The sequence below is a fragment of the Anguilla anguilla genome, chromosome 7 (genome assembly GCF_013347855.1).
Source record: "Anguilla anguilla isolate fAngAng1 chromosome 7, fAngAng1.pri, whole genome shotgun sequence".
In the NCBI taxonomy this organism is placed as follows: Eukaryota; Metazoa; Chordata; class Actinopteri; order Anguilliformes; family Anguillidae; genus Anguilla; species Anguilla anguilla.
This window is the reverse complement of record NC_049207.1, coordinates 36,748,196-36,774,747: the sequence shown is the minus strand read 5'-3', so window position 1 is coordinate 36,774,747 and position 26,552 is coordinate 36,748,196. Positions and strand designations below refer to the sequence as shown.

Below are 26,552 nucleotides of genomic sequence, written 5' to 3'. Positions count from 1 at the left end.
CTGAGGCCATATTACCCATACTTTTAACCAATAACTCAATCAGTCAACCAATTAAAAAAATAGTACATTTAATATAGTGCTTCGGAATCTACTGCTACACGGCAGTGGTGGGGCCTAGTCCATAATACTTCCAGTTTTCTCCCCATTCAGTCAGGTAACTAGTGAAAGAATCAAGATTCTGTTGACAGTAATAAAATTTTGCCGGCACAGGAATGGTCGCAGAGTGAGTTGCATAGAAACAGTGATTTATACATGGTATAACATGAAACAGTTGGAAAAGGAACTGTGGCAATGTACTAGCAGAGAAGAAATTCGTTGAAAGTGACATTAGCCGAAGCCATGAGACAGCTGTACAATAGAGACATGTATTTATGATTGTTAGATGCTAATAGTCACAGGCCCCTCTTTTGCCAAAGCTTTCCAGGAGCTCAGGTTCTCCTTTGTAAATACTGCCTCCCTGCAGGGAGAGCCATGTTCATTCGCACTTACAGGCAGGAAAATAAACAGTTTGAATGAAACGGAAACTATTTTTAGCAGGGTTTAACTGCATGCTGTCTTGCAGGGATATTGTGATGCTGTTTGAGTACGACTGAATATTTTAATAAACACCCTGATCGAAATGATGTACTGTCATGGTGAGCTATTGGAATAATGTGATATTTGGCTGTGTTATGCTTCACATTGAAGGCTGTTAGACCGCCCACTCACACTGGTGTTTCTAAAGGTCAAGCTTTGTGGGAGCTGTGTGGAAGGTGTCTGCTGTTTGAGGGAGGAAAGCTCTCTTTGTTGAGTTTGTTTTCCTCCTTGTAGGCTGAGGAGTCTCAGCAGTAATCTGACAGGAGAATTGGATATCTTGGAAGGGATTAGTAAGGTAGGCTACAGAAGCTTTTTCAGTCAAACTTCTGTAAATAGAACCAGGGGGCACAAGTGGGACGGAGGTGAAACCAAATCTGAAAGTTACTGTTTAAATAGACAGTAAAGTACTGCTTCAAGGAGTGTCATTAATGCCTGGGCTAAATGTAAAAGGTTTTATGGAGGCCCTAATCATGTGTACGTGTGTGTGTGTGTGTGTGTACGTGTGTGTGTGTGTGTGTGTGTGTGTTTTGTATGTGCATGTCTGTATTATAATTGTTCAAAATTATGTGAAACTAAAATAGTCCCCACTGGTTTACACAAAAGTAGCTATATCACTAAGTATATCTAAAACTAGCATCCACACTGGTTTTGGATCAGATTGGATACCCCATTTCTAAACTCAGGTACCACCAAAGCCTGTTTTTACTGATGTTATGCATTAATTTGCTGGAATCCTGGTTTAGTATGGATCCATTTGGTCTTGGAGATAATACTGCAAGGGGAAGAAGTGGCATTGAATTATTAAAGGAGCATTGTAAATGGACATTGAATGTGTCTCTTAGTACTGTACAAGACTAATAAGAAGGCACAGATGGGAATTCATTGTTTTCAGGTGAGCAGCTGCAATTCATAGCACATATGATATAAGCATTTTTTCTTTTCACTTTACTATGGTATCTCACACAGACACACACACGCAAACACACACACACACAGCTGGACTTGCAACTGGAGCATGTTCACTTATCCAATGCATGACAGAAGAGCTAGTTCTGTTTGGAGGAAGGGCAAATGGAGTCACCTGGAGTGCATTTGCTGGTTATGCTTACTTGTAACCATCGTCACTGTTACAGCGCATTAGTCATAATTACTTAAATAGAGGAGGAGTTAATTTGGGTCTGCTGGAGAACAATTATTAACCAGATAAGCGCAATACAAGGTCTATGTATGTGCTTGTTAGCAATGATGAAGAAATGAAAGCAAAATGCCTACACACCTTGATTTTTTGTTTTTGTAATCTGAAATAAATATCTTAAACTGTAAAAACTATTTTTACCATGTGCTGTTGTCATTCCAGTTTTTCAATTCATTGTCTGTTCTGTGCACCTGCAGCATATTTTGGATTGGCTTTTTTTACTCAGCGTTATAACACTGCTTTAACAGGGGATAATACTCACATTGGTTAAAATGTATTTGTTCGTTCAGCCACACATAACATAAATGGCTATTTTGGCATGAAATATTGTGAAATATGTAATATTTGTTTCTCAGAGAACATTCCATTTTTTAGAATGTGTTATCTGAATTTACAGTTGGTTTATTTCTTTCCTGAAGAGTGCTTTTGAACAGCATATAGCCTATCTTCATTGAGAGGTTGTTAACACATTTTCATTATTTGCTTTATTAGTATCTTCAGCACTGGGTGCATTCATCTTATGTGTGATAAGTACAGGGCTTGAGGTCAAAGGGGGACACTTCTTCCGCAGTGATCCAACGCATCTCAGAAAAGTGAGCCGATTAACCTGTGTTCATCATATGCCAGCCGTACAGACAGCCTACTTCCCAGCTGAGGTCTTACCTGCTCATTAAAAATAAGGTCAAAGTTGCATCATCTGCTCAGGAGAAAAAGAAACCATTTAGCTTGTGGCTAATTGCAAAATGCAAATTGGTTTAGTTTGTTAAAATCCTTAAAAATACCAATTAAAACGAATGTGACTCCTGGGCTATTCTGGGCACAGGGTATCTACATCAATGTTAAATAGGCCTTTTTTTTTGTAAAAATCATTTCTTAATTAAAGATTTGGTGTGCCTTACTCTGCAGCAAAGTAATGTGCAGTATCTGAACTTCAAGAGCTGCTTCGTAAAGTGAACGGCTCTAAGTGTTATTGTCAGCAAACAAGTGCATATTATAACATTTGCATCTATAAGGGGGAACTTCACTTGTGAGTATGTGGCGGATAATAGTAGTTTTCACATCAGAGTTTTATTTAATAATTCAAGCAGGGCCAGTCATCTGAGTTATCCAGTTGCTGTCAGGGAGGGAGGGGGGTGAGGAAATGAACCCCCCCCCCCCCCAGCCTGGGGAGGGAGTGAAACAGAGGGTGGGAGCTGGAGACAGGACAGGACTCGGGACTGGAGCACACTGGAGACAGGACTCGGGACTGGAGCACACTGGAGACAGGACTCGGGACTGGGGCACACTGGAGACAGGACTCGGGACTGGGGCACACTGGAGACAGGACTCGGGACTGGACTGGAATGAGACGAGACTGAACACCGGACTGGGCTAGACTGGAAGGGACTGGACCAAACTGACACATACGGAACAACAACAAGACACCACACGAAACAGAACACAGGACTGGGCAAAAGACAGACACGGAGCGGACTCACAATACTACATGGAACTGGACATGGACACTACACTGGGGTGGACTGAGACTGACAAAGAAACGGACTGACACAGACACAGGAACAACACCGGGAGACCTACAAGGACAGACAAAGGGACAAGCAGGCAGGGAGACACACGGCAGACCGACGGACACACTAAGAGACAGACAGGGAAGGAGGGGGTGAACTCCGACTGACACACGGACTGAAAAACTGGCAGACAGGACAAAAAACACGCAGACTGACACACCGACAGACAGGCACAGGCGGGAGAACAGATTGGCCGACGGGCCGATGGCCTGGGGGGGGCAGATAAACAGGCCAACATGCTGGCCGACAAACACGCGGGCAAACAGGTAGACAGGCAAGCGGGCAGACAAATAGACAAGGGGGCAGGTGAACAGACAGACACACGGTTGGGAACAAGGATGGGGCGAGGTCTCTGAGAACTGGGTGGGGGCAGCGACGGCTTGGGAACACTAGGCGGAGCACGGACACAAGGGGGAGCGAGAGCACTGGGCGAAGCATGAACCTTGGGCGAAGTACAGACACTGGGCAAGGCATGGACACTGGGCAAGGCAGGTGGCTTCGCCTGCGGGACAGCGGCCAGGGCAGGCCGCGGCGTCCCCTGCGGGACAACAGACGGAGCAGACGGCCCCTCCGGGGCTCTGGGCGGCTCTGGAGGTCTCTCCGGGGCTCGAGGCGGGGGCGAAGCACAAACATTGGGCGTAGCAGGTGGCGGTGGCCCCTGCGGAACAACGGGCCTAGCAGGCAGTCCCTGCGGAACAACGGGCAGAGCAGGCGGACCCTGTGGAACAACGGGCAGAGCAGGCGGAGGCCCCTGCGGGATGGCGGGCCGGGCGGGCAGCTCCTGCGGAACGGCAGGCTCCAGCGCACTGGGCTGGGAGTACTTCTCGGCCAGAGGGGGCATATCCGCGGCCCCCCGGAGATACTTCTCCCAGTGGAATGCCGTTCCTAATAGGGCTTCAAAGTCACAGCACCCCTCCAGGCCAGAGTAAATTAGCCCACCGTGGAGGGGGTCCCTCATGTTGTCCCTAAACAGTTGGCAAACTGTGGACTGGGGCAGGTCCGCCTGTGCGGCCACAGCGCTGAACTCCCTCACGTAGTCCAAAAGTGGGCGCGACCCCTGGCATGTATCAAAGAGTCTGTCCGCCCACTGTCTACTGGACAGGGGGGCCTGTCCAACTGCAGGACCTGGCCCGGGGGTCCCCCCAGCCACCACCGGCTTACTCCAAACCGGTGGCATGACTACACAAGAACAAACCTCCGGGAACGGGAAGAGGGGGAAAAATAAAAAACTCCGCTGGGTCCAGTGTTGGCTGGATCCTTCTGTCAGGGAGGGCGAGGGAATGGACCCAAACGCGGAGTCAAAAAACAACCAAAATCCACAGAGTGAACGCAAACCAAGAATGTTGCTTATTATTAGAAAAACAACAAAAGAGAACAAAAACGAAGCCACGCAGGGCAAGTCAAAAGGGGGAAAAAGATCTTAATGCGCAAAAACAGAAAACGCAGAAATTCAAAAAAACAAAACACGGGCAGGGAGGAAAACACTCACGGCAAAACACTGAGTCACAAGAAGGAGCACGAACCGAAACACAATCCAATATGCACACAAGAAACAAACAAGGATCCAGCACCTGAGTCAAGGAAAAGGGGAACTTAAATAGACACGACACTGACGAGACACAGGAGGGCACAATGAACAATCAGGCCACAGAGAGGGAAGGGAAAACGAGACAACCCAAAAACAATAATAGAATAATTGAAAGCAATGATACAATTAAACGGGGAGCAGGACACAAAACAGAAGTGCCGCCATCTGGCGGCCCAACACGGAAAGACAGACGGAAACACAGAACCATGACAGTTGCAGCTTTTTTGAATACTGCTGTGCACGTAAAAATTTTGAGAAAACCTCTGAACTTCAGGCAACAAATATCACAGCTTATTTTTAGCCATGTCTGCTATTATGTACATCCTGTGCAATCTGATGTTTAGGTTAACCTCTTAAGGAACAAGCCAAATTTTGCCAATCCTTGCCCATTTAGGGGGTACCCTATTTAAAGCTTTATAACTCCAGACGTGAACACCACAGAGACCTTGAAAATGGCTTATAAGCAAGGACAGTTGTACATTTAAATCTAATACGGATTAGTTTTATTCATTATTTTGGAAGAAATAAAGTGGCCACAAAGCCAATTGTTTTGACAAAAATCCAAAATAAATTTGCGCTTTTTAAGTTCGCAATGAAATACGGGCGCGATGTGAATATATGCAGGAGGTTAACTATACTGTGCTAGGTAAAACTTCTTGACCCAAGTTCTAAATCTAAGGGTAGATTATGTAAAACTACTATAGATGTAATGAAGCAAAAACTAAGCAGGTACCCAGCATCTCCAATCTATCCAATGTCTAAATTATGCTTGCTGTAAATCATAACATATCCATGTATTTCACTACAAATCAACTGTTTTTGACTCAAGAAAATCACTGTTGCATAATTTTCAAATGGGAATTACAAGCTTTCAGTCAGTACAGTGGTCTAAAATAGCTAGGTGTCCAGAAACATATCCAAAATCTCTCCAAAATTGAATAAAATGTTTTTTGTCCATTATAAAGCATATAAATGAGCCCCTTATGAGGGTTTAAGATGAAACATTGCTATCAGATTAAAAAAATAATGCAAAAACATTGTCACACAATGCGGTACAGTACCTAAATGTGTAATAATTAACTCGTGTGTATTTCTATACTCTGTACTCTCGTATGTTTTATTGTATGGGGATGAGACAACATGAAAACAATTTTCACCCGTCCACCACGTTTTGGCAATGTTCCAGCTCTGACGTCATCACTGTTGCATGCTTCACAAAAACTATTACACTTCCGTCTAACGCTTACATTACAGTGTGAAATATTTACATTATATAACACCACTAACCTATTTTAAAAATACTCAATTTCAAAAAGAACGTATATAAACCGAAATATTTTGAACGATAATACTTACATAGCAATGGTGAAATCTCCTCTATGTTCAGTAGATAGAGACAGAGAGACAGTATCAATTATATTGTTCTATTCGCTTCTGTTTTGCTCCAGAAAACGATGTCAGCTAGGTCTATCAGCAACATATGGCTTAGCTATGTTCAGAAGTCCCAATAATAATAGTATTTTCCAAGAAATTACGAAATATCCTTGAACATGTTTCGTTAGGTGCATCGTATTTGTCTGCTAACAGAGTGTGATTGCGTAAGTGAATACTATGCTAAGAATATTTCTGTTACGCTGACCTATAAAACGCTATTCCGAAAGCAGAATTAGACATGTTATACATCGTTAGAAAGCTTATACTCTCGCCTACCGAATAAATGAATTGTAAATCTAGTCAGACTGTACTAAAAAGGGCGACGACGCCGTAAACAACAGGTGTGGTGTTACGCACAGCTATTTTGGAAGATACCCAGGGCGTCACAGATGCGCCTATATTTCCCAAACGGATTGTCCAAGACAATATATGACCACGCAGTCTCAAAAGGGACATCTCTACACGTAAAACCAACAGTAAGGTTTTATATTTATTCAATATTTAGTTCCCCAGATATTGACTGTAGAATGACATGGTATCATTTTAAAAACTTTTCTCGTGTATTTCGTTATTCAGTGAGCAGCGTTTTCACTGCTGTATAGGCATATCTTAGGGCTATTGTCGGGTTTATTTTGTTGCTATGACGGAATACGATTTTTTAGTGGTGAAAGAATATTTTTATGAATGCCAAGATAGACAATATTGTCCATTATGTCAAGGGTGGGGGGTGTTTTTTAGATGAGACTGCAGGGAGGGGGTGTGTGTTAAATGACGACGGGAGCGACAATGGTGGGGCTGGCGAAACTCGTTTTCGGCATAGTTGTCATGTATCGTCTACTAATGAAACGGAAACAACGCGTTTCTGTTTTCATCTCACCTCTGAACTTCAGGCAACAAATATTCACAGCTTATTTTTAGCCATGTCTGCTATTATGTACATCCTGTGCAATCTGATGTTTAGGTTAAGTATAGTCAGATCAGTGGCAGGGTTTGGTCTGGGAGAGGATACCGGAGAAATCTGAGGCCAGGCCTACTGGTTAAATGGACACACTCATCGGGGTTCTGTTAGCTAACCAGCCCAAGGTTTGAAAGTGTTCTTCTTTACACAGAAGGTGACAAGGTGAAAGGCTGAAAATCTTTTGTTGTGTTTTGGGTTTGTTTTTACCTTATTATTTTAGTTTATTGGTTTTTCCCTGGATCCTGTTAGGGATAGGGAATAGTTTTATTTATTTCATTTCATTGAAACAACCTGTTTTTTCACTGGTTAAAACTGGAATTATGGCATCTACCAGTATCCAGCTATTCTGTTTGTCCCAGGGGAGTCATTCAACATTTGACTGACTCCTGATGATACTGATGAAGGAATCTGTAGCTGTACAGATTCCTTGTGGTGGATATCCATGTACTGTTAGACATTTGCCATAGTCCATGGTGTGCCAGTGTGTTATAAATAATGAAGTACCAGTGTACTGTGATACTTTTCAGAGTGCTGGTGCAATAACAGTGGGAATTATTGTTATGTTGTTGGAATACTATTGATTTGTAAGTCTTTTATGAAAACAATGGTAATTGTAGGGGCTCTGTTGGAATATTGTGATGGTTTGCAGTTGGTATAGATACTTTTTGGTATCAAGTACTGTAGTTCAAGTGGGAAGGGAACTCCTAAGGTGAACAGGAACGCTGTGTAGCTGCGACAGTCTAAATAAAGGCCCCAGCCTCCCACCTATCTTTGAGGGCTCTGAGCAGTGGAAGGAGGGAGGGAGGGAGAGAGAGTGAGAAAGGACTGAGAGAGAGAGAAAGCGAGAGAGAGACTATCTCTGTTTAAACCATTCATTCCAGACTCGAACCTGGAACATCCTTCTGCACCACCATGCTGCCCAAAAATAATATATAATAATGATTTGTGTAATCATTTTTTTCAGAAAATTTAAACCTGTTTGGATCGTACCTCTATCATTTGTACAGTGTGAACTTACGTGTCTACTTACCTTGCGGTGTCTCATTCAGAATTGGTCATGTTCATCAGACAGGTTACTCTGTCCTCCTCACCCCTTTGTTGCACAATGCAACAATGCAAGCTCACGGTTTGGTCTTATACAAACAGGGCAGAAAGGTTTTAGCTGAGACACTGTTCCGAAAGAGAAGTGGCCTGCGTTTGTAGAGATGTTGTGAGGGTAACAGTGTGGAGCAGTGGGTAGGACTGAAGGGTGGAGGTGTGGGCAGGGGAGCTGTATGGACCAGTGGTCAGGGAATCCAGAATGTAGAGGGAGGTGGGCATGATGGGGCATCATGGGGAAGCTGCCCATGCTCAAGGCTCTGAGGGACAGTCTCGTCCACAGTAAAACAATGGTGGCTTTGTCCCTGTACAGCCTAGCACACTAGTGCTGCGGGATTAGTGGGGGGAAACACACTGTCACTCAGAGACTGATGCCTTCTTCCAGGCTCAAGGGAACAGTGGTTTCACCTGATAACATTACCCCATTATCTGGACTTTTCTCTTTTTTTCTCCTGACATGCATCTGCTTTCTTTTCTTCTTCTGTCTTAATGACTTAATTTAACCTATGGAAATAGTGGGCTATGGCTTACTCGTGGTAAATTTCTGTTAAATAAAATAGTTTTTAGTCTGATCCACACTGTTGCCTACTGAGTCTGAAATGATAGCTGTATAATTTGACAAATGTCAGAAATGCCAGTGTCATGTTACACACGCATACGTACACATACATGTACACTTCTCTGCATTGAAAATGTGCGCCGTTTCTTCTCTCTTTCCTGTAGGATGAACAGCTGCCCGAACAGCTGCTCCGGTCACGGGGAGTGCCGTACGCAGAGCGGCAGTGGGGCGGTGTACTGCGCGTGCGTGGGGCGCTGGAAAGGGGAGGCCTGCGACGTCCCCTACTGCGCGTCTGCCTGCGGGTTTCCCGAGCGTGGGGTCTGCAGACCCACTGCCACCAGGGACTGCCTGTGTCACCAGGGCTGGCAAGGTGGGCACCAGCTGCCATGCAGACACTCAGCCACAACTGTTATCCCAACGTCTCTCCCAACGTCATCCCCTGTCCTGACACTGTCCTTTGTCCCAACATTAACCGTTGTCCTGACACGGCCTCTCTCTTCACTGTGGACATAGTTTGTGTTCCATTTATTGTATATGCTGTTTTCTCTATGCAGTTATAATGTATAATTGCAAACCTTTCATAATAGTGATATTATAGTTTAAAATGTAATTATGTCAGTTGTTTTAGAGTGTATCCAGCAGACATGGAGCACCACTATTGAAAATGGCAGAAGGCCACTGCCGTTTTACTGTAAACATGCATTTTAGTTGCCATTGTCTACTATTATGACCAGATTTGCAGGAGAAATAAAATGTCTCAATCTAAATTCCAATGGCGTAGGCCCTGTTTCCATGGACACATACAGAATTAGTCCTGGTCAGCCTGAGGAGACCTGAGTCCTGGCTGGCCTGAGTAGAGGAGACTGACTGGGACCTGGTTTGAGGACCTGCCCCCCGCCCCCTCCCCCAAACTGACATATACCCCCATTCAGTAACCCCATTCAGTTTCATTAAAGCATCTTTTCCACTCTGTTCACACATCTGTACCAATTTTCTGGATCACCCATTGTGAACCGTGAAGTCTGCTTCATTACACACACTATACAGGGTACATATGTACCCCGCTACTGCAACCTACACACAGGAGTAGAATGTGTGTCACAGGATTGTATACAACATGTATTGTACTGCATGCCCTTCAGACCACAACATGTGGCTCACTATTGTTAATGTAGTCTTTAATATTGCACTCAGGCCAGCCATAGTGACTCTATGCTGTAGCAATTCCACAAATATTAGTCATGGCGACACTGAGAGTGGAGGTGCCTGCGGCTCGCAGACTTGCCCATTATCTAATGAATGCCTGAGTGGGTGTTTGAGACGGGCGACTAGTGTACTTCTGTCACTGAATTGTCAGAACCTACCTCCCACACTTGCTGCTGTAATGCACTGTTAGCTAGATATGACGCTTACATTTTACCCAATTTCTGTTAGTTTGGTATAATGAGGCTTGTCGTGCTTGTTGTGAGGCTCACGGCAGGTAGGTATTCAGTCTTGGAATATGATGCAATTCAATGCAGTGTTTGTGTATATATTTATATGTTGTTGAAGTTTTGTCTTTTCGTTTGCATTTGTATAGCAGACGTGTAGTGTGTGCTTGTTGCAGTAGTGGTGCGTATGTGTGTGTATTGCAGAACGGGTACAGTACATATCTGTGAGTGTTGATGGAGTAATATGTGTCTTGTAGGTCCTGACTGCTCAATCCCAGTACCGGCAAATCGCTCCTACTGGACCAGGGAGGAGCATGCGGTCCGTGGTCTGGCCCGGACCTCACACAAGGCTGTGGTGCACCAGGATATCATGTGGGTGATCGGAGGCTACGTGTTCAACTCCTCCAACTACGAGATGGTCAAAGCGTGAGTTTAACATGACGGCTGACGCTTGAGCCCCAATACCCGTTATTTTAATTTCAGTGATATGAAGCATACAAACCATATGGCCAAACCATGCAGTCTGTATTTCAGTATGATATTGTTGGTTGTGAATAAGGGAAGTACAGTGTGTTTTTTAATTGTTTCACGATTCAAAATTCAAATATTTTATGCAACAGACCCTCAGAGGTATAACCAAATGAACTGAGCAATTATGGAATGAATAATCACAATTTGTTTTTAATAGTATATGCAATTACAAAATTTGAAGCTTGTTATTATGAACTGCATAATTATTCTTTGTTAGTGCATCTAACAAAGCAGGTTAAACAGAAACAATGGTCCCTGCACATGCGTAATAAAGTATGATTTAATGCATTGCTTCATCCTTAGCTTTCTTTTAATTCACAGCCACAGTGTGTCCTTCTCCATAGCGCGTATGTCAGTCAGTAGCTTTCGGTTTCACTGGACATTGGCGCACATTTATTCGTTTTGATATTTCAACCTACTTTTTTCATGTTTGTTTTTGAGATTACCAGATGGATAGTTTTTATTTGGCAAGGGCCATCAAATAGATAAGATAGATAGGCATTTTTTCCATTAATTACTTACACCCACTCTCCTGCATTGGAGCATCACATTAAACTGGATGCGAGCTCCACAAGGTCAAATTATCTGAATCTATAAATTATCAGGAGGAGGTGTAGTAGCTCTTCGGTGACCCACTGTCTTCTTGGCAAACTATTCAATTTTGTTCTGGCTGTTTCATAAATTATATATTGTTGATTCTTCATTCTTTTCCTGGGTGTGCTAAGACAGTAGGGATGTATCCGAATCCGAATACTGTATTCGGGAAAGCACAAATTAAGCGATGGAAACAGATATTTCTTCTATAATATCTCGTTATTATTTGGATTCGGGAAAAAAAAAAAAAGTCAGTTCCATGTCGAGTTCCCATAGCCTCTATCTAACATTAGAGAGAGAGAGAGGGGGGGGGGGGCATCACCAGTTACACAGAGGTGCGGGAGCTAGTGAGACAAAAGCCTGGTGTGGCAGCTGGATTTCTTTCAAACCCCCGCAACCTATACATCAAAATCAAGCTTGGAACCTGCAGTTTTTAGCTGTATGTGTTAATTTCCTCCATTAAAAACCTGTTGAAATATTGAAAAAAACAACGTTTTACCTTGTATTTCAGTCAATATTCATCCGTTTATGATGTAACATGCTGTATGTATCAGTCATAGGTCTTGGCTATAATGAACACGAAATCCATTCATGGTAACAGTTGCCACAAAGGATAAATATGAGGACATCAGATGGTTTGCAGTCTGTCCAAACTTAGTTCAGTATAGGGGAAAAATAAATAAATAAATAAATAAAAATAAAACAGGCAAAAAAAAGTTTGTGTAGGTTTACTGTTATGTAATTACTGTTGTAAAGTAGTAATTCACGTTTCCCTAGCGAACTGTAGTAACGTTAACACATCAAGAAACGCGAACGCAGCATCATTGAAATTTAAGATCATTCCCTTCAACTGAAGGATATGTTTCTATATGTCTTTACTGTAAATAGTTTATATTTCCAATGCAAAACAGAATATTTTGATTTATAAAACTATTTTTTCTGTTTATGATTATTCAATGTACCCCAGTTAAAGGGGGGGGGGGGGTACTGGGGTTCAGACAGTTCATAAAACTTAGTTTAGTTAAAAATAAAAAAAGAGAGAGATGAAAAGTACAGTATAAGGATGTGGAAATATATTTCATAATTAATTATATGCCATTGCATTGCCAATGAATATTAGGTTAGAAAATACAACATTTGCCTGATTTAACGTGACTTCCAGTATAAACCACACCCACCTCCGGTCTTCTATCCGAATACAGATACAGATACAGATCATTTTCTTGGTTGAACAGATACAGATACAGATAATTACATCTCTGCACATCCCTATAAGACAGTATAGGGCTATGTAGGCTGTAATTTGATGTTGAGAATATATGGGAAAAAAATAAAAAAAGTGAAACTGTGATAAATCAGAGCTTGTATGAAATAAAATAAGTTTGGGACAATGTCTGTAACCATTCCAGTAAAAGATTGAAATGAAAATCGGTGCATTCTGACTTCACTTTCAAAGTTACAAATTAGTTGAGTTCTAAACTACTCCCCTTTCTGAAGTGAATCTTAGAGGTTCTACTTTAATGTGTGTGTGTGTGTGTTTTGCATATGCTTGTGTGTGTTTTTGTGTGTGTGGGTGTTAGAATTTACTGTCATAACCCTGTGTGTGTGCAAGTGTTTTGTATGTGTGTGCGTGCGTGTGTGCACGCATGTGTGTCTGTGTGCTTGTGTGTGTGTGTGTGTCTGTCTGTCTGTCTGTCTGTCTGTGTGCACACACCTGTGTTAGAATTGTTCAGGGCTTTGCGCTTGTGCACATACGGTTATATTTTACTCCGATAACTGTGGGCTCCAAGTTATCTACATCACACTTACAGGAGTTCTGATGAACTCTCTGTGCTCCCAGTGAACTTTTCCTCCAGGGAGTTTGTGAGTCACTGTCGGACAGCACCGCCAACAAACACCTGAGCTGTATAAATTCAATAGCAGCTGAGCCAAGGTGGAGAACATTCTCCAGGCAGCATATGGGCAGAAAAGCTCAGAACCAGCACCTCCACTACCCAATTAAGATGCAGTCTTTTGACTAAGACTGCTGATGTCTCTGCTCTCTGTAATGTTGAGTATTCATTTTTCTCTCCCTCTGTCTCTCTTTTTCTCTGTCTCTGCATTTGTTTCTATCATACTTTCTTGGCTTGATACCGTAAATACAGACACTTGTACTGCCAAAGCATAGGTTACAAGAATTATCATAAAACTATATGCAATACAAATTATAAACATAATTGAAAAGCATTGCCTACTTCTGCTACAGCGAATGAAACTGATAAAGAAACCAATAAGTGGTGTAATTTTGTTTCAGCTGGGCGGCAATTTGGTTGATTCTAAATAGGTTTGTATTTTTATCCTAATTTCGAGCTAGTTCGGTATTTGCATATATAAAGAGCTAAGACTCAGGACCAGCTGATTGAGGGCACCGTTTTGTTTGCTCATCTCTTGGTATTGCAATACTATACTGTATATTTATGTAAGTGTGGAGTCCCTATGTTTTATGTTTGTTTAACGTTTGATTGCTCCTCTTTTTGTTTTGTTTGGTAATGGGCATTGGTCTAATTCTCCCCTGCCTGTATTGCTTGTTGTGTTTCTATGTACTTTTGTGATACATTTACATAATTACCAAATTCTTGATTGACGAGTGGACCCCACACCTCACTTCCATAAAGGACAATTATTGGTTAGATTACAGCTAGAAACCAGAACCCATCACCGCTGACATGTAAATAGCAATACCATACAATAAAAATGTAATTCATGAACCAATTTTAAACCTTGAATTGTGTGGCCCAGGGATAATTGTGGCCCTCGACTTCATGAAGTGTTTATGCCAGAATTTGGCTCAGTCTGTCTACAACAGACACTTAGGGCCATATTTACTAAGCATGCTGCAAATTACCATCAGGGTCACAAAATTACATGGCGCCACATGTTTGCAATTTAGTGGGGTATTTACTAAGACTGGTTATGTAAATGAGCACAGCCGCAGCCAGTTAATATAAATGTGCTGCCTGTATTTAAGCTGCATCTTTCGCACAGCAGGAAAGCAACCTGTTGTACTGCTCCATCTCTGGTTAAGTCTGGTATTGGACAGGTGTCAGGATCCATAGATGCAATGGGCGCTGTTATATTTAAATGTTAACATGTTTCATTACTAAAAGCTTTAGAACATAATTTTAATATTTCACGTTTTTTAGTTCCATACCCAGTAGCCAACCATCCCCAGAGTCAGCGTTTCTCAGCTTCTCTGACAGTTTTCAGATTTTGCTAATTTATTCAGAAAATATTTAGCCTGTTATATTTACCCTAACGGCTTTGACATATCAGTAGTCTTTAGCCTTTTCAATTACGTTCATAACTTAATTGAATTAAAACCAAGGTATGTGCAGTCCGATGTTACATTCATACCACCTAGTAAGTTATGGTAATGTCCAAATCGATGAGGAAAGCTACTTTTCTTTGTTTTGTAACACTCAGGTAAGCTTTTACAAAGAAAATAGCCGACCATACAGACCAATCTGGTGTGTGCTTATTATGAATGCCTCTGATATATGTTTCTTCTCCATGAATCACTTGGAGCATCCAGAACATGAGGATGTCAACACAGGAAGAAAATTAGCTGAACAGATTTAACATTATGCACTGCACTAACTTAAAAGGTCAAACATGTTGATGAGTAAAATGAATTTCTTTAATAAATAACAAACACCATTTAAAATGTGTAAGGTCTGTTCCCCAAAAGGACACTACATGCAGATGGTTTTCAACACCATCTAGTGTCCTTAATCTCAAAATCTGGAGCCCTCTGCATGACCTCCCTGGGTACCAACCCTCTTGTTTTTTCTTTAGATGGCATTCTGTAAACATATAACAGCAAAAAAGCATGTCGTCTGTTATAGCAACTCAGAGGCGACATAACTGTAACAGCTGCTACATAGTGTGTATATAGACAGGGACATCATGTTTTTGGTCGCCTAGCATAGATTTCTCGCTAGAATACACTCCGGAAAGCATAGCCTACTAACTTCTCAAGTACAATATGTGCAGAAAAAACCTGCCTGTGCACATTATAGGACATTTTCATTTACTGTTACAAATTGTGTCATTGAAACGGCTAATGACTACTGACATGTCAAAGCTGTTTGAAGTAAAATTCCATAGTGCTAGTCTAAATAATTTCTGAATAAATGAGCAAAATCCAAAGACTGTTACATTTATGGCAACTTCTTCAGCTGTGATTTTCTCCCATATGGTTTTTCTTCTCGCTGGAACAACATGCGTCTTAAATACTGGAAGTGCATTTAAATGAACTCACTGCAGCTGTGCTCATTTACATAACCAGTCTTAGTAAATATCCCACTAAATTGAAAACATGCAGCAATGCTGATTTTTGCTGCCCAGAGTGCAATTTGTGTCAGTAAATATGGCCCTTAATCTCTTTGTCGCATAGATGAAGACCAGTTGCTTCAGATTTTCATATGTTTGCCTATTCTTTAACAAAAATTAAATAATACAGTTTGGCTTAAGATGCTGCCCTGTCTCACATGCTCTCTTACATTAAATCTATAATTATATAATCTATTGTAGGTTACCATTACCAAGAGATGGCAAAATGTGTAACTTCCTAATGAGTCCCCTCATACCCTCCCATTGCAACATACAGTCCCAGACATTGACAGAGAGGTCCTTTCTGCTTATGCAAACCACACAATCATGGTTGCTTCTGTGGGAATAGGTAGATAAAAAAAGGCCATGCAGAAAGGCACGTTTCCCTGGAAATGGCTCGCCTCTTTTTGTAGTTCAGGAAACAACACTCATGTGTACTACGGGCGCTCTGAAGAAGAAATGTACAGTGCCCTCCAAAGGTATGGTAAAATTTGTTATTTTTGCTATGTACTAAAGGTATTTGGATTTCCATCTATCCATCCATTTTCTATACCCGTTTATCCTGAGCAGGGTCGCAGGGGGTACTGGAGCCTATTCCACCGTGCATTGTGCGAGAGGCAGGAATACACCCTGGACAGGCTGCCAATCATATTGCAGGGCACACATACACCACTGACCCATTCATACCCATGGGCAATTTAGAGTCTCCAATTGGCCTATCTGCCTGTTTTTGGACTGTGGGAGGAAACCAGAGTACCTGGAGGAAACAGGGAGAACATGCAAACTCCACACAGAGGCCCCAAGCCGAGATTCATACCCACAACCTTCTTGCTGTGAGGCAACAGTGCTACCCACTGCATTACCGTGCTGCCCTGGCATTTGGATTTGAGATCAGAAAATGAAAATGAGACAAAAGTTCAGACAATTAGCTTTTATATTATATATCACCATTTTACAAGTTGTTTTTGTGTTGAGTCCCCCAATTTTCAACTTAACGGCTGAACTTAAAAATGAATCAAAGAAATAAAGTCTAATAACTACATCATGTCTGTGACCATTGAAATCACCAATTCATGTGGCATGTTCTTTGGAAATACCTTTCTAAGTCTTCACTGCAGATGTTTTTGTTTGATCTTTGTTTCAATTTCTTCAGCAAGTGAAATGCATGCTCCATTGGGTTTAAGTGTGCTGATTTGGCTAGTCCAAAACTTTCCACTTTTTCCCATTGATGAAAGCTATAGTTATGTAGGCAGTATGTTTGGGGTCATTTTCTTGCTGCAGGATGAAGCACCACCCGATGGGGTTGGGAGAATTTCTTTATACACAGCCAGACAAAAAATTTTTGTACTCAAATTCATCCTGCTGCCATTCTGCATTACATCATCAATAATTCTTTGTTTTAATCCATAAATACTATTTTTAGGGTAAATTTTCATTTTAAAATATTTTAAATTGTGCATTTTTTATTTGTACCTGAATTTCTGCCCAGTGCTGATATTTCGGGAGTGTATGATGATCTTTCTGTAGTCTGTGGGACAGTGAGTGACAGTGTCTGCCTTTTGCCATGTTTCCTGTCAGATGTCAGTATTAGTTTCTGTGAGCTCTTCTGAGACCAAACCTTGGATGTTCCACATAATAATTGAACTGCCACGTTAAGTAAACTAAATTAACAAGATTCTTGTTTAAAATGTACCACTAAACCACTAAAAACATATTTGTACTGTATTTGTAATGTACTTAAATGAGTGAAGACATTTCTTTATAGTTAGCTAATATCTTGATGAATAAAAACATTGTACTCTGTGATATTAAGAGGTCCATTGTTGTTTACTTTTCTTTGGCTTATTCTGTTCGTTTGAGCTTAGTGCAGATGTACTGCAGCAGTTGTTTGATTTCGCCCACCTCCAGTGTATCCTGTTGCCCTCTCAGGGCTTTGGCATTGCTGTGCTGCTGCTTTGGGATGCGGCCTTCATAGACTGGGGCTGCTCTGGGTGTGCAATGGTGGGCGTGAGCTGTTCTGACTAGAGGAGGCAATGTGCTGGTTCAGCTGGAGGAGGCAGTGTGCTGGGTCAGCTGGAGGAGGCAGTGAGGTGGTCCAGCTGGAGGGGGCTGTGCGCTGGCCAGTGATCTGAGTTATAATGTTTATAATGGTTGCAGAGTGCATTGTGCCGTGCTGATGTGCACTGTGTAAAAGGTCAGTTTGGAGACCTTTTCGCTTAATTTGGCTGTGGTCTTTAAACCAGGTCTCTGGATTTTTTGTTTCATCTTGCCACTCTAACTGTGAATCTCTGGTGGGAGATACAAGGGGTGGCTGGCTGCTATTTCTGCTGCTGTTGTCCTTTTGTTACAATGTCATATTTTTTTGAATTTCATTTTAATGCAAGTGGCTCAATGTCTTTGTTTTTTATTTTAGTTCTTCAAGAAATTCTCTCCCTGGCTGACTTTTTTGTTTGTCCAGATGTCATACATTCTCATTCCCTTTCTCCTTGGTGCTCGTTCCTGTTCCTGAGGTGGTGTTCTGCAGCTGCTGCACTAAAGGCTAAGCTAGGCTAGCTGTCTGATATTATTTTTTCTATTTTAAATCATTTTCTTCAAAATTTTAACTGATTAGAAGGTGTACATGTAGTATGTTCTATATCAGGGCTGCCCAACTGTTCCTAGAGATATAACATCCTGTAGGCTTCACTTCAGCACACCTCAGTCAACAGCTTGAGATCTCATTGACCTGCCAATAAGTGGAAACAGGTGTTCCAAATTAGGGTTGAAATGAAAACCTATGGGAAGGTACAGTAGAACTCTAGGAACTGGGTTGGGCTGCCCTGTTCTATATCACGTTTAAAGGAACTTTTAATTGTTTTTTGTCGTCTTGTTCTCATTACTTTTCTACCCGTGTCCTTTCAGATACAACCTGAGCTCCCAGAGCTGGCTGCCCCTCAGTCCCTCAGCAAACACTGTCACAGGCTGCTATGGGCACTCACTGGCCCTGCATGAGGTAGGGATGATGAGCAGGGGTGGGAGGAAAGGGTGGAGCAGAATAAGAACGGGAGGGAGGGGTCCATTGAACTGGCTGGGGCAGAATAAGGATGGGAGGGTGGGGTCAGGAGAAGGGTGGGGCAAAATGAGCAACAGGTGTTTTGGTGTCAGTGAGAAGTCCTTATGTTTGGTAGCAGTGGGTGGGGTAGATATTTAACTTCCATAGAGATCACCTTACAGCAGTATGTTGTGGGTGAATTTGGATGCAGGCCAATATGCGTGGGCAAATAGGAATAATTTTGGACAGAAGGCTAGGTAACCAGAACAGGGAGTCCACACAACCCTGGATCCGCATACACATGATAATCTAATCATAGCAGCTTAACTGTAACCCATGTGGGTAGTAAAAATCCATTCAAAATCCAATTTTGTTTAGCAGAATGTACACTCATGTGCATCATATGCATAATCAACATTCATTTAAGGAGGAATCTATCTTTAATTCATTTAGCAGCTCCTTTGTGAATTTGACCAAATATTTTCCATGCTGGGTTTAATTCCTGATCGTTATAGTCGTGATAGGGTGAAAAAAGGCTGCTCTTTCACTGACACTGACAAATTTGCCTCTGTTATTTTTCTCTGGCTGGCTCTCTCTATCTGTTATATTTGTTTGTGTCTGTCTCCATCTTTGAAAGTGTCCCTTGGTCACTCGATGTCCCTCTATTCTGTCTTTTCTCTCTGTTGGTACTTTCCTGTATTTTCTCTCTGTTGGTCCTTCCCATTCCTTTCTGTCTGTTTGTGTGTCTGTCCTCCCTGGCTGTCCTTCTTTCACTCACACTCTTCTCTCTCTTCCTCTCTCTTCATTTTGTCCAGGACAAGATCTACATGTACGGAGGAAAAACAGACTTCACTGGCAACGTCTCGAGCCAGCTGTGGGTGTTCCACGTGCACAACCAGTCCTGGGAGCTGGTCAGCCCAAACGCCAAGGAGCAGTATGCCGTGGTGGGGCATTCCGCCCACGTGGTCCAGCGGGCGCAGGACGGCCCCATCATGCTCGTCATCTTCGGGCACTGCCCATTCTACGGCTACATCGGCCAGGTGCAGGAGTACAATATCGGTGCGTTTTGCACAAATCCTTATGGCACCCGGATGAGCTTGCGTCATCCTCTCAGAACATCTACATTATAGAGGAATTTGTCAATCTGAGTAGATTCAGTATCATATTGATCCCAGTGATGAATGGGCACCCTGCTGCTATCTAGGAGAAGATGGAGAACAGTTATTGTGATTTAAACAATCATCATTTCTTTAGGTGATGCCCTTATCCCTGAATATTTGCAGTGCTTTCATTTAACAAATAATCTATACTGCTGGATATTTACTGAATAGATTGAATGCCAAGACCACACCAATAGTGCACGTACAATAAAACTGCCCAGTTGGTAAAATTAAGTGTGAATTATTGGTAGGCTGATGGATATACACATCCATTTCCTCCAAACATGCTATTAAAAAGCACTCAGGATTGCTCTTAGTGACTTTACCGTACAATGATTCTGTAAAATGAATATCTAATTAGAACTTAAAATAAAGTAAGCATTTTTCATGGAGAAGTCATTAAGCATTTGAATGGCCACCCCAGGGAAAGTGTTCTATCGACTTCATCAAGCGTACATCAAGTAAGCCGTTCACCCTTGCAAAGCAGATTGGGCACAAGGTTAATTCATACGTTTTCAGCCTGTCCAACCGGGCTCATTTTCTTTCCTGTGGGTGTTTTCTCAGTCTCAGAGAACCTTAGGGGCCTGTTAAAGCAGTTTTATCTGGTCTTGAGGTTGCGTCATTGCCCCTGAAGGAAGTGTGAGAGGGTCTCAAGTTCAGAGCATAGCAGTTGGGTAGCAGGGACTGCTGTATGAGTTGACTGGGTCAAAAGAAGTTGGCGCCAAAATGACATGAAAGCCAGTGAGCGTTGACATGCCACACACCCTCTGGATGCGATTGATTGGACAGCCACCAGCCTGAATTTTGAGAGAAGGCAGATGAAGGGCAGACGTTACACCACAAGCTTCATACTTATAATGAATTCATTTGGTCGCGCCTGCACCATCTGTTAATAAGCTAATTATGTTCAAGTAGTCTTATTAGCAGCGTGTCTAAATATAGCATTGGGGCAGTTTTGTTATTGGGAGGACTTTAGTCTTTTTTATATCGAATATTTTTTACATTGAGTTATTGCACCTTATCTGCAAATGGTCAAAACATTTTGGCTAAACATTCAAATCTGTTTCATTAAATTAACCACCTTTTTCTTGGTTTGTATGAAATGAAAATGTTGATTACAGACCCACATGGATATGCTATTTTAGCCTGAACTGTTTGAATCTGACAATATTTAAATTAGCACTGGCAATATTGACCCCAAGGCACAAAACATTTCCTTTTTATTTTTTATTTATACGGAGATGGAAACACTCACATTGGAAAATTCACTGTGGAATACCTGGATAACAAATTCTTAGGTGATTTGGAAGCACTTGCATAAATGATTTTTGCATTTCTGATCTTTTATCCCTCTATGAGCCAGGACGCAGACTGAGATCCTCGGGTAAGGCGTTGCTAGCCATTCCAAAGTCGAAGCTGAAAACCCAAAGGTGACAGGGCCTTTGCTGTCAGAGCCCCTAGACTTTGGAACATTCTGCCCAAAAATATCAGGCTTGCAGAGTCAGTTCCCCATTTTATGTCACTTCTTAAGACATATTTTTATGATAAAGCATTTATTGGGTGATTTTTTATTTATTTATTTATTTATTTATTTTTTTTTTATTTTTTTAATGTTATTTTATTATTTTTATTTGTTTCTGTGTTTTGTATCGACTATTGTGAAGCACTTGTTTCCTGTATTGAAAAGTGCTATACAAATAAAGCTATTATTATTATTATTATTATTATTATTATTATTAAATCCAGGAAACAGAAATGCAAGTTTGGATATAGCACAATGGCAGCATGCCTCCGGCAAATTCGAAACCTTGCAATTCACAAATCTGGCTTCTGTGAGAAGCAGAATGCGGAAAAATTAATCTCTGGGCTTTAAACACGTTTGGCATGGGTCTGCCTTTGCAGAGAAGGATTCTAAGGCCCAGACCAATACATTTTAAACCTTTGTTTCAATGCTGATGACAGCTGAGTCAGAATAAAAGATTGAAACACAATCTACAAGTTGGTGTCAAGCTGTACAGTTTAGTCGTGTGCATTATGGTCTGGCTTCAACTTGATTTTGAGTGTCACCTTGCTTATCTGAAAAAAGTATGCCCGTGCAGATAAGTCGATGTCATATGGCTTCAGTCTTACTTCAGTGCCAGGTTGCCTCTACAACTATGCTGTCATCCAGTTACAGTGAATTTAAAAAATATATCCACGTGAGTTTCAGTGAAACATCAGATTTTTAACAAAGTATCGACAAATTTATTCAGATGTGCCACTGTGTAGGTTTACAGAGTTGTATAATGGTTAGGGAACTGGACATGCAAGGGTTGTAGGTTCACTTCCTAGGTATGACAGTGCTGTTGTGCATTTGACCAGGGTGCTCAACCTTAGTTACTTCAGGATATGTCCAGCTGTGTAAATAGATATGCTATGTAAGTCACTCTGGATAAGAGTGTCTGCTAAATGCCTGTAATGCAATGTGAAGTGCAACGTTGCTAATTTTTATGACTTTTTTCACCTGCCAATCACTTTATGGTGCACTGTATGACCAAAGGTATCTGGATATCCCTTGGTCTGGGGCTGCTTTTCATGGTTTGGGCTAGGCCCCTTTGTTCTAGTGAAGGATAATCTTAATGCTACTGCATACAATCACTTTATAGACAATTCTGTGTTTCCCCAACATTTTCGATAAGGTCCTTTCCTTAGCGTGACAGTGCCCCTGGGCACACAGTGAGGTCCATATAGAAATCTTGTCTTGAGTAACCTGCACAGAGCCCTGACCTCAACCCCATCCAACACCTTTGGGATCATTTGGAAAGCCAACTGTGAGCCAGGCCTCATCGCCAAATCAGTGCCTGATCTCACTAATGCTCTTCTGGCTGAATGGAATGAAATATGTGCAGCTGTGTTCCAACATGTAAAGCCTTCCCATAAAAGTGGAGGTTCTTAGAGCAGCAAAGGGTGGACCAACTTCATGTTAATGCCCATAATTTTGTATGAGATTTTGGACTTTGGGTGTCCACATATTTTTGGCTGTCTAGTGTACAATACAATAATTCTTTGTCTGAATTGTTAGAAATTTGTTTTGCCTCATATACAACTGCTTCCCTCAGTTACATGGCATTTATCTACACTTATTAATATCCTATAACACACTTGACCATTGCCTTTCTAAGATAACCGAACCAGAACCCAAATCCCTCACTAACCTAATGTCCATCATTGCACTCTCCCATTGTCAAAAATAATGCATCTGCCCATTTTATTAAACAAGATCCCATGATCGCTCTAGCCCAATGTCTTTCGCACAATGTCAGAGTTTTTTCCACAACATCTCCATTTTTTGTTGAATACTCAGGCCAAAAAACACTAATGCCAAAAAACCTGGCCTAATTAACACTAATGCTGAGAAAACCTGGCCTAATTAATGCTAACACTGAGAAACCCTTGCCTAATTAACAGTAACATTGAGGAACCCCAGCCTAGTTAATGATAGAGCTAAGGATTCCTGCTTGTGTAACTCCCCTACTCTGTTAGGACAAAGCCAAACATCTAGTCATAGTCAGTCAGTAATATAACTTTTTTTCTTTTTTGCAGAAGAAAAGACAGACAAAATGATGAAGTAAATCATCTGTAGCTGGTGTTTGGGCCTAACTACCTTGCTTTGGCTCTCTGAGTATGATTCAGCTCAGCAGTTGACCTGTATCACAAAACTACAAATACAGTCATGTATGCAATTTCAGGCAGGCAGGCAGTAGGTCTTTGCCTATTCTTACAACTTAGAGTCTAAGTATCATAGTGTAATGCAACTCATAGCAATTGCCCACAAGGGAAAATGGAGCCAGGTTATCAAATTAAAAGGCAAATCCCTGTATGTAACTTAATATGTAAAAATAGTGCAACTGAGAAAAGGTAAAGCATAATAAAATATCTGTTTCTTTAAAAAGTGTTTAAAAGCCATTGGTAGAGGCAGGTCATTCTTAATTAATCCACATTTTAGTGGGTAGTTTTGTGTGTACTTCTTTATTTTATGGGAATTACCGTTATGAAGAATCTGTTTGTCTGTTGTATTAGACCACCCCCTAGTGGAATAAATCTACAGTGAACTTTGCATTGGAACTTTTTATTCAAAAAGTTAAATTATTAAGAAAAACTAAATAAAAACAATACTCTTAGAACAACAATACTAAAAAATAAGGTGTGGCTTGCTCAGCAAGAGTACTGCATTTTTGCAGGATGAACGGAATCCTGATACACTTTGGCCATTGGTGTTTTTATGGTTATTTAGTGAAGCACATGGCCTCCAGTATCTTGCCGAATATGACTGCAGCAGTGCTGCCTAATTTTTAAGACAGATTTTGCTGTGATTGGCAGGGGACAATGGAAGAATAATGAAGATTAATTAGTGTTCACCGAGACTCTCTTCCCCCTCTCCCCTCAGCCACCAACACTTGGCGCATCCTGCAGACAGGGGGCGCCCTGGTGCAGGGTGGGTATGGGCACAGCAGCGCCTATGACCCCGGAACCCGTGCCATTTACATCCATGGTGGGTACAAGGCTTTCAGCGCCAACAAGTACGGGCTGGCAGACGACCTCTACAAGTATGACGTGGACACCAGCATGTGGTGAGTGCTTTGGCTCAGAGGGGTGGGGGTGATATTTGTTTTTGATTGGTTAGGGAATACTGTCACATGACCCAACCAAAACTCAGCCCAGCTGAACTATTTAGTGATAGAATTTTTTTGGCTCTCTGAAGTCACAAATTGTAGGTTGAGGCAATAGTTCTTGGAAGTTAGTTATTTATGTTACAGAAGATTTTTCTGATGAGGGAACCTCATCGATTGAACATAATAAACATACCAACTGAGCTGTATGGAGCACATTGCACCTGCAAAACGGGAGGAGGCCTATGCCCTGTGGTAGCTCTTGCATAAATAGGATTCTTTTTCAAATGATACAACAAATTTGGCAAATTTGTACTTTCATCTCAGATGAACCAAGTGGAGCTGTGGAAAGGTACATTAGGTCAATCGTAGCAGGTCTGAGAGACAGGTGGAGCCAGCAAGCAGCATCTGTCCTCCACCCATCTCCCCCCCCCCCCCCCCCCCCCCAAATGGATCGTGCTGATTTGCGCAAGTTTATCGAATCCTTCAGGGATGCCCGGCAAGTTCAAATATCTTCAAATATTCAAATATCAAAAAGCACCATTTGGGCCAAAGCTTACCTGATCAATGGTTTCTGATTCCCCCTGCTTTCTCTGCCTTGCAGATGGAGCAATGCCTTTCCTGTCCTCCTTTCTGTCTGTTAAAAGAGAGATATTTTTTTCCACTTGGAACAGATTTTATCACGCTGAGCAGACTGCGAGGCCGATGATTGTCTTTCCGAGCGTGTCCAGAGGCCAGTGCGCAGTGTCAGGAGCTGGCAGAGATTAGGGGGTATGATATGAGCTGGAGAGCCCTAGCTTTGGTGAAGGACAAATCACACTTCACTGACAGAGTGCTATGGCATTGTCTGAGCAACAGTATGGCAGTGGTGATAACAATATCAAAAGCAGGTAGAGTGACAGTGGTGAAGATAATTATGGTGGTGTTAATTGATTAAATTTATGCAGTAGTACCTTCCACCTGAGAATCTCAGTCCTGTCTACAGTAACTGTAACATGGGAAAAGGCGGGAAATGCATCTGGATCCCTGCTAAAGCGCAGAATATGCCTGGATGATTCATGATAGTCATTTTGTTCAGGTAGGGATCAAATAGTTATATGAGGGGTTGATTAAACCATTAGAACATGGATATCATAGATGGAATTTGTCAGTGACACAGGTTTCACCCTGCTCTTTTTGGTGCAAAGTGCCAAGTGATCTTGACCACAGTGAGCCAGGACCTCAGCTTTACATCCCAATAAAAAGACAGCTACACTGGTGTGTTCTGTGCAGGCTGATATTGCTTTTCTTCTTGGCCCAGAGGAAAAACTGCCTCCTAGTGGTGCAGTAATATTACTTATAGCAACAACCTGATTTTCAGTGTTCCTACCCAAATACCAACCAAACCAACTGTCAGCCATACTTTGGTATGGTCATGGCTGTTCTTTAGTGTTGTAGGGGTACCTTGTAATACAATGTGAGTTCATTGTTGTGCATTCAAAGGATACTGTGATTCTGTCAGTGTGTGTTGTGGCACACTATAAGCATATTGTCTATTGTGGCACAGCCCAAGTTAGCTGTGGTACAGTATGATCGAACTTGAAGCAGAAAATATACTGTGCTGGTGCTGTTAGACTGATGTTTTTTTCCTACCCTGTTAATGCAGGTGATTTCAATCCACAAAACAAGGATACTGGTTCTATTATAGGCCTTTGACAAAATATGCACCAGCAGCTACAAATCACAGCCTTCAATGTAATTGTTGACAGGAGCTCAAATATTACCTGACAGGAGTGCATTTTTTCAATTTCAGCATTTTCGTAAATACTAG

The 26,552-nt window shown here is 41.8% G+C and overlaps 1 protein-coding gene across 3 annotated transcripts in view; it reads left to right on the top strand.

The window, feature by feature from the left end:
• The window catches only part of LOC118231949 (attractin-like), a 199,663-nt gene that overhangs the window by 62,719 nt on the left and 110,392 nt on the right, over window positions 1–26,552 (top strand). For all 3 annotated transcript variants that reach the window (XR_004766180.1, XM_035426369.1, XM_035426368.1), the window contains exons 5-9: window positions 9,141–9,346; window positions 10,664–10,832; window positions 18,804–18,894; window positions 19,749–19,992; window positions 24,520–24,703. Coding sequence is in view for 2 of the 3 variants with exons in the window: in XM_035426369.1 (XP_035282260.1) it covers window positions 9,141–9,346; window positions 10,664–10,832; window positions 18,804–18,894; window positions 19,749–19,992; window positions 24,520–24,703 (894 nt within the window). In the remaining variant the exon portion in view is untranslated. The remainder of the gene's footprint in view (window positions 1–9,140; window positions 9,347–10,663; window positions 10,833–18,803; window positions 18,895–19,748; window positions 19,993–24,519; window positions 24,704–26,552) is intronic.